Below are 8,163 nucleotides of genomic sequence, written 5' to 3'. Positions count from 1 at the left end.
CTGAAGCCCTTCTGAACCTCAAGGCTCCTCCCCTGGCCCCTGGTGGGTTAGCTGTCCCCTCCGTTATGTTGCTGTGTTGACATGTCCCGTGCTGTGTGTGTGGCACTACCCAGGATGTGCCTGTCCCCACATCCAGCCACGTGGTCACTAGATGTGAACTTCGGGGGCCGGCCTCCCTCAGCACCTGCGTCACAGGACACCAGACCCCCAGTGGGGAGAGCACCTTTATTGTCAGAGCATTATAGACTTCCCGCCCGCCTCTGACCACCACACCTCGGGCCCCAGGCCAGTCCTGCCTCTCACGGGGCACCGGGGCCTGGACAGCAGGGGGAGGTCACCAGGGCCTGGCAGGACCAGGCCACCCACTCCGGAGAGCACCATGGACACTGGGGACAGACGGCTCCTGCCCTGAGGGGAGACATGAGCCAGGGTAGCACCAAAATCTCTGAGTTTGCTGTGGAGACCAGGCCCTGGCCCAGCAAGAGAGGAGCACCAGGGCTGGCCTGGCTCACAGGGGACCTGTGGCCTGAGGGACCCTGAGGCCTGTAGTTTAAGCTGCTCTGGGGTCCCTGGCCTGGGCCCACAGCATCTCCCCCAGCGGGGCCTGGGACTTGGGCGGCTGTCCTATCTCTAGTTTGTCAAGGGGACATGGGACTTGCTGTACGATGCCAGAAATGGCCAACCCTATAGATTTCCAGAGAGGGCAAGGCTGCAACAGATGGCCTTCCCAGTAAACCCTCCCTGCTCTTGGCCCAGGGGCAGGCCTGGGTGGGTTCTGAACCTGGGAGGCACTGGTGGGCGATGCCCATTTAGTACGAAGGCCCCTGCACCCCGGTGCTCCTCTCTCACTGTCCCCAAGTCCGTGGGACTGTCACGGGTTTATTCAGGGTCTCCTAGGCCTCTGAGAGCAGCTGCAGGCCACACACTGCCAGACCCTGGAGCAGACCCTGAGCCCTGGGGAGGGGGTCAAGGAAGGAGGCCCAGGACCCTGCCTTTCTTCCCTGTGGACCAGTCCAGCCTCCCCATGGCCCTGCGCCCACTCAGCTCCCCTGTGAAGACAGGAAGCTGGCAGGGTCGAGGGTTAAGGAACCAGGGGGCCTCAGCAGGTGATTTAGACTCACCGGGCCTCCGTCCCCCCCGTGAAAAGTGGGGATAACAAGCCTACCTCCTAAGGGTTAAATGAGACAATGCAGGGAAAGCTCCTCGGACAGGCCTGGACTCAGTAAATGATGAGTATTAGGATTATTCTCACGCCCCACCCAGCCCACCCAGATCCTGTCTCCTGCAGAAAGTGAGGGTGGGGAGGGCAGGGACCAGGAAGGGGCCCCGCCAAGGGTGCTAGGGCCCTCTGGACTCTGCCTCTGGACTTGCCATCTGTCCCCAAGTCCCCCCTGGGAGCCAGTGTCCTGCACAATCGTCGGTGCCTGGAGCCCAGTCCCGCTTGGGGTGTCTTCAGGAGCCAGCACGCCAACATAGGCCTCAGGGTTGGGTCTCTGGCAGAGCCGGGGCTTGTCCTGGAGAGCTGGCCTCTTACTGCCCGCCGCCAGCCCGACCAGCGCTCCTCTGCCCAGAGTCGGGGCCAAGCAGGGCCGCGAGGGGGCCGTCGGGCGTGGAGCCACCACGCTTCATCTTCAGGTTGGCTCTCAGGGCAGCATCTTGGCCAGAGCCCCCCTCAGGGGAGGCCAAGGGATCTGGAAGGACAGGAGGCAGGTGGGCTCATGGAGGGCCTTGAGAGCCCTCAAAGGCCCCTTTGCTTCTGGTGCCCAGCCCGTGGGGGAGACCACAGGCCCAGCGAGGACAGGGCAAGGCAGCAGCGGGCTACCTTGGCACACGGGCACCCACTCACTCATGCTTTCTCCCACTCACCCTGCAACAAATGCTGACTGGGGGTGGGCTCCAGGCCCTGCAGGGCTGCCAGTCACCACCCTGCCACCAGGGCCTCCCAGCATGCCAGGGAGAGACATGCAAAGCTCACGCCATAAGAGAACAGAAGGCTCTTCAGAACACTGTGGGGCAGGAGGGCGCCTTCACAGAGGAAGAGACCCTAGAGAAGGTCCTACCCGAAGTGGGAGTGGTGGTCAGCTGGCAGAGGGATTGGCCTGTGCAAAGGCACAGAGGTGGGGCGGGGAGAGGTTACAGGATGACTAGGTAGTGGCTTCGTGTAACTGGGCACCAGGCCGTGCTGGGGAGGGGCTTGGGACTTGATGTGCCTGGACATCAGTCATGGGCAGTAGGGAGCCCCTGAGGGTCCTTGAGAAGGGGAGGCGCAGGGCAGGGTCTGACTGGGATTTGGGGAAGACCATCTGACAGCCAAATGGAGGTGTCATCGAGGCAGGCAAAGCAGAGGCAACGGCAGCTGCCATGAGGGTGGCAGGGAGTAGGGAGGCAGGGGCAGAAGCGATCCCTAACTCTACGGACAGCTGTGGGTCCAGCTGGCCTCAGGCTCTGGTCACAGCTCACCATGGATCCCAATCATGTGCTCCAGGATGAGGACTCTCTCTGCCAGGATCTTCAGGGCCTCCCGCAGCTGCTGCACCCCCTCACCCTGGTGGGGAGGAAGCAGCCAGGGTCAGGGCTGGCCACAGAGGAAGCGGCCAGCCCAGGCTTCACACTCAGACCTGTCCCCCTCATGCCTCAGTTTTTCCTGCTTCCGTGGCTGCCTGGCTGCTTCCCCCATGTGCCCTTCTTTCCAGAAGATATCCTGCCAAGGGCAGAGCACCTAGCATGGGTGGGAGAGTGTGGCTGACCTCCTTGCTGGCTCTGCACCAACCCCCCTCTGCTGCCTCCACCTCGAGAGTTGCTAAGAGTGGCCACCCCGGCAAGAAAAAGAGAAGGAATAGCCACTGCTTCTAGAGCATCAGCGAGCGTGCACGACGATGACAGGTCCACGTTGCTGGGGAGCCGGTCTACACCTGGGCAGCCCCTATGCACCAAGACACATGAATGAGCTGGTTTATTGAGAAGCCAGGTGACCAGGCCACTCTGAAAAGGAATGTGATGGTGGGGACGCCGGGGTGGCTCAGTGGCTGAGTGTCTGCCTTCCGCCTGGGGTGTGATCCTGGAGTCCCAGAATCAAATCCTGCATCAGGTTCCTCTCCAGGGACAGGAAACCCCCTGCATCAGGTTCAGAGCCTGCTTCTCCCTCTGCCTGTGTCTCTGCCTCTCTCTGTGTGTCCCAAATCAATCAATCAATCAATCAATCAATCAATCAATCTTAAAAAAAAAAAGTGATGGTGAGGGGATCAGGCCCCGCTCTGAAGTCAGCCCCAGAATGACTTCAGCCTTCGGCTGGCATAATGTGACAGCTGTGTCACGACGTTCAAATCAATGTAGTTTAAAACAATACAAAAGGATGGGGTGCTTGGGGGGCTCTGTCGGTGGAGCATCTGACTTTTGATCTCAGGTGAGGGTCTAGATCTCAGGGTCGTGAGTTCTAGATCTCAGGTTCGTGAGTTCTAGCCTAGCATGGAGCCAGCTTAAAACAAAACAAAACAAAACAAAACCAAAAGCCGAAAGGAAACCAAAAAGTATCCTATAGGTTAAGGAGAGAGGTCTTCCCTCCAGGGATCCAAAGGCCATCAAAAGCCATACTGTGGGCGTGTCTAGGATGGGGGTGTCCCAGTGAGGAGCAGAAGGTCCAGGTCCCCAGTTAAGTCCCATGCCCCTGAGCCATGGGGATGCACTCTCATGGAATGCATGCGAAGAGCTAATGAAGTCGTAAGTACCGCACGTCTCCATACCCCGCCCCTGCAAGTGACCTATGGATCTATGCCCATGCCTTGGCACCCATATCTTCCTCCCCCCTGCCTCCTGTACCCACTGCAGCTGCTCTGGCTCCAGCCTCTCCTCCTGTCTCCAGTCTCGCAAGGGCCTCCCAAAGGGCCCCTGGCCCCCCAGCCTCCACCCTCCAGCCCAGCCCACCTCCCCAGACACCCCAGGCTGGCTCATTAGAGAACGCTAGATGCCCCCTGTGCCGGCTGCTCCCTGAGCTCTGACACGCCCAGGGGATTCTTGCTCTCAGCTTGCAAGGTCTCCCCTGCTGGTCCCATTGCCTTCATCCCCTCTATCCATCACCCCAGTCTTCAGGCGTCCCTCCTCCTCCTAGAAGACAATGGGTCCCCAGAGTCATGCCCGTGCTCCATCTGCGTCCCCTCCCCACCCCATCTAGCCCTGGCCGCCCCCTGCTCCCATCCTTACTCCCCCACCGTCTTCTCCACATCCACCAGCCATCTGTCTACCTGCCCACCGATCCTCTAGGCCACCAACTCCATGCCCCAGGGGGTTTCCTGTCCCTGGAGAGGGACTCCGCAGCCTGCAGCCTGAAGCTTCTCTCCGGCAGGGTCCTCCCTGTCCTCTGCCCCCAGGCCAGTCCCCCATCTGCGGCTATGCTGCAAACATTACTTCACCCACTGGCCTCCCCGGGCAGGGACCCATTCACCCAGTGCCCTAGGTGTTGATACAGATGTGCTGGGCACCCGCCCTCCTGCCAGGATGCAGCCGAGGGGGCAGGTGGGAAGCATGGCCCCCAGGACCAGTTACCTCGGCAGCAGCTTTATCCTCCTCTTGCCCCTTCCCGCCAGGATCACCCTAGGAAAAAAAACATGCAGTCAACAATGTCTTCTCAGGCAGACTGTGGGGGCTGGCAGGGAGTCAGGGCGGGTTGGGGAGGCAGAGCTGAAGGACAGGGGTGCTGGGTCCCAGACCCTGACAGCTGGGCCTGTGGGAACTCCTGTCCTGGGGTGAGCAGAGCAGAGGAGCACCGAAGGCCCCAGGCACCCCTGCGCGCCCAGCATGGGTTGGCTTTATGGGCTTTACTGTGCTTCTGGGGTGCGGAGGAGCCAGGTTTGAAACCCCACAAGCTCAGCACTGAGCTCTGCCAGGGATCAAGTCCTTGCTTCTCTCTGCTTCCACCTCTAAAACACCGCCAGTAGTACCAGCCTCACTAGAACACCCACGTGGAATCCTGTGTGACCTTGAGCAAGTTACTTGACCTCTCTGCACCACAGTGCTCCTGTCTCTAAAATGGGGTACTAATACTGCCTACTTCACAGGAGTATTCGGATGAAATAAATCAGTATTTATGAGCTTTGACTGGAGCCTGGTGCCAGAAGTTCCGTGACGGGGCTCACCATCGTTACCAGACAGAAGCCAGGAGGAGGCATGGCTCTGGAGGTTAATGCTCCTGGGTTGAAATCTTGGCTCCATCTTTGCCTAGCTGTGTGACCTTGGGCAAGTTACTTAACCTCTCTGAGCCTTAGCTGCCAGTTCTGAAAAACGGGAACAGTAAAGTCCTGCTTTGCTAGGTCATAACAAAGCTTAAACTCACTATGGATGAAGAGTGCCTCCCCCGTGTCCAGCGCTCCGCAAAGCTCCATCCCTCCTCCCTGGCTCTACCTCTAACTTCAGACTTGGGCACAAGGAGGTGCCTGCCTCCTTGGCCCTGCAGGCAGGAGTTGAGACTCATACATTCTTGTTTCCAAGGGGAAATTAGAGGCCAGCTGTCTGCGCCTCTACCCCTGGAAGGTTCAGAGGAGGGAAGGGGCTCTGCAGGCCACATAGCAGGCTAACTCAGAGGTCTGGGCTCCCCGGAAGAGACCTGAGGACTCTCGTCCAACCCCCCACCAGGAGGCTACTTCAGTCCCTGCTCACAATGCCAGTGAGGGGCTCCCCAGTTTCCAAGGGCACCCCTTCCCTATGCAGGCTGCCCCTTCTCTGGGCAGGGTAGAATCAGGCCATATTTGGGGTGGCTGTGGAGCTGAGCTCAGGCTGGGACAGACCCCCACCCACCTGGGACCCTGGGCCTGCGCCAGAGCCCACCGCCCTGGGAATGGCCCATCAACACAGCCGCACACACTTACAGCCGGTCCCGTCATGCCCCGCTCTCCAGCCAGGCCCTGCAGAAAGTCAGACAACACAGATGAGGCTTGCCTGCGCCCCTAATACCTCTGTCCTCCCCTCAGCCTCCCTGCACCAGGACGGGAGGAGGACGGCATGGTGGAGACGGGAGGGCCCCACCTGGGCCACCCTCCATTGGCTGCTCAGTGAGCCTTGGCAGAGCCCTTGATATTCTCAGCTGAGAAATGGGCCCTTAAGGTTGTCACACAAAGATGGCAAAGCCCGCACTGCCCTTCCCCGCCCCCACCCCTCTGGGAGGGGCCTCCAGAGAACATGTGACAGCGACGCCAATGGTGACGGTCCCACTCAAGGACTCTCATCCACGTCCAGGTCCAGCCAGAAGGCTCCCCACAGAAGGCTCCCCAGAGCCCAAACCCACCATAGCCACAGCCAGAGTCCCCTTTCCCTGTAACAGAAACCCACACTCTGCCCCTCTGGTCAGACCCTGCCCCAGGGCCTTTGCACTTGCTCTTTGGCTACTGGACTGGCCTTTCTTGGTATCTTTGCATGGCTGCTCCTTCTGGTTCCTCAGGTCTCAGGGGAAGTGTCACCTCTGCACGTCTGTCACACCCCACTTGCCTGGCCCCTTCACTCCATCACACAGCCTCATTCCCTTCTTTCCCGATGCTTCCTTCCTCCTCACTGCCTGCTTCCCCCACTCTGTCAGCTACTGCAGGGCTCCCGGGGTCCTTGTCCTTGTGCCCAGCACAGTGTCTGATGCCATAAGGCCCCAAGAGATATCTGGTTAATGAAGAACATTTATTAAGGGTCTTCTCGGGGCCTGCTACTTCGCATCTACTAATCCCTTTACTACAAGCCCACCCAAAGCGATCCTTCATCTCACAGGTGGGAAACAGACCCAGGGTTCAATGACTTGCTCAGTCACCCAGCTGGAAAGTAAGAGAGCTGGGCTTCAAGCGCAAGTCTGTCCTGCTCAGAGGAGAAAGTAGGGGCCACCTGGTTCCCCACCACTGTCCCTTCTCACTCTTATTTGAGCCCTGGGAGACCCCCCACCTCCGCTCCATCCTCAGAGGCCTTGACTCTTTGATGAGGGAAGGAGACAGGCAGTGGCTGTCACCAGACTGGTCCTACTGTCCACAGTGAAGCCACGGCCTGGCTCTTCCATGGGGAGCACAGGAGGCTGGTGACTATTCCAACATTGTCAATATTTGGGCATGCAGTGCGGGGGCCTAGGCAGGCCCTGGCACTGGAGCCTGGAAAGGGACTGGAGCCTGGGGAGCCAGAGATGAGCTAGGCACTGCCTTGTGCCCTCAAGCCTCCTAGCCCTCCCCAAAGGCCCTCAGCCTCACAGAAAGACCACAGCAAAGCGGGAAGGGGTCAAGATGCCAGCAGCCCGAGGACGCCACACCCTCCATGAGGATGCCTGCTCACGCCCTCTTAAGGGGCACTGGAGGAACAGCTCTGATGGGGTCTCTTTGTTTTTTGTTTTTGCTTTAAAGATTTTATTTATTTATTTATTTATTTATTTATTTATTTATTTGAGAGAGAGAGAGAGAGAGAGCACAAGCAAGGGGAGCGGGAGAGGGAGAAGCAGGCCCCTGCTGAGCAGGGAGCTCGATGTGGGGCTTGATCCCAAGATCCTGAGATCATGACCGGAACCAAAGGCAGACGCTTCACTGAGCCACCCAGGGGCCCCTGACTGGGCCCCCTTGAACCTCCTTGGAACCTCATGAGCCTAGGTCCCCACAAGGATATGGTCTGCACAGCCACCCTAGTGGTACTCCCCACAAGGGACCAAAGACCCTCATAAGAGATCGCCTGGCAGGATAAAGCTATCCCAAAGCACCCACCGCAGTGTTGGCAAGCTTTGGAGGCAGCAGAAGAAAGCCCGAGAGGGGCCCCACCCCTGCCGTGCAGCTCCGAGCAGGTGACTGAACCCCTCTGAGCCTCCCCTTCCCAGCACTGCTGGGGTTACAGGACGGCGTATCTCCGAGAGCAGGGGCACAAGCGGGCAGCCCGCGTCCCATGGTTCCTGACTTTGCCTGTTGTTGGGGGGGGGGTGGGCAGCGGCCCAGGCACCCCCCCCCCGCCACCGCCTCCTACAGCTCCTGGGGCTGCTCCCCGCACTCCTGCCCCAGGCCCTGGCATTCTCTCTTGCCCCCCCACAAGCCTCCTCTCTGAGGCCCCCACCCCCGCCTGGGGCGCCCGGCTCTGGAGGGCCTGGACTCTGCGCAGATCAGGCCCGGGGGCCTCCTGCCACCTCTGCAGCCCCCCAGGCCCCGCCCGCAGCCGGCTCTGCTCTGCGGC

The 8,163-nt window shown here is 59.9% G+C and overlaps 1 protein-coding gene across 2 annotated transcripts in view; it reads right to left on the bottom strand.

Moving 5' to 3' along the window:
* Window positions 1–206: 206 nt before the first annotated feature.
* The window catches only part of COL26A1 (collagen type XXVI alpha 1 chain), a 163,367-nt gene continuing 155,410 nt past the window's right edge, over window positions 207–8,163 (bottom strand). For both annotated transcript variants that reach the window (XM_055341299.1, XM_055341300.1), the window contains exons 10-13: window positions 5,859–5,894; window positions 4,540–4,587; window positions 2,461–2,545; window positions 207–1,691 (exon numbers count right to left, since the gene is read on the bottom strand). In XM_055341299.1, coding sequence (XP_055197274.1) covers window positions 1,531–1,691; window positions 2,461–2,545; window positions 4,540–4,587; window positions 5,859–5,894 — 330 coding nt within the window. In that variant the 3' untranslated portion in view covers window positions 207–1,530. The remainder of the gene's footprint in view (window positions 1,692–2,460; window positions 2,546–4,539; window positions 4,588–5,858; window positions 5,895–8,163) is intronic.

This window comes from Nyctereutes procyonoides, unplaced genomic scaffold, assembly GCF_905146905.1.
Source record: "Nyctereutes procyonoides isolate TBG_1078 unplaced genomic scaffold, NYPRO_anot_genome, whole genome shotgun sequence".
NCBI lineage: Eukaryota > Metazoa > Chordata > Mammalia > Carnivora > Canidae > Nyctereutes > Nyctereutes procyonoides.
This window is presented reverse-complemented; position numbering and strand designations above follow the sequence as displayed.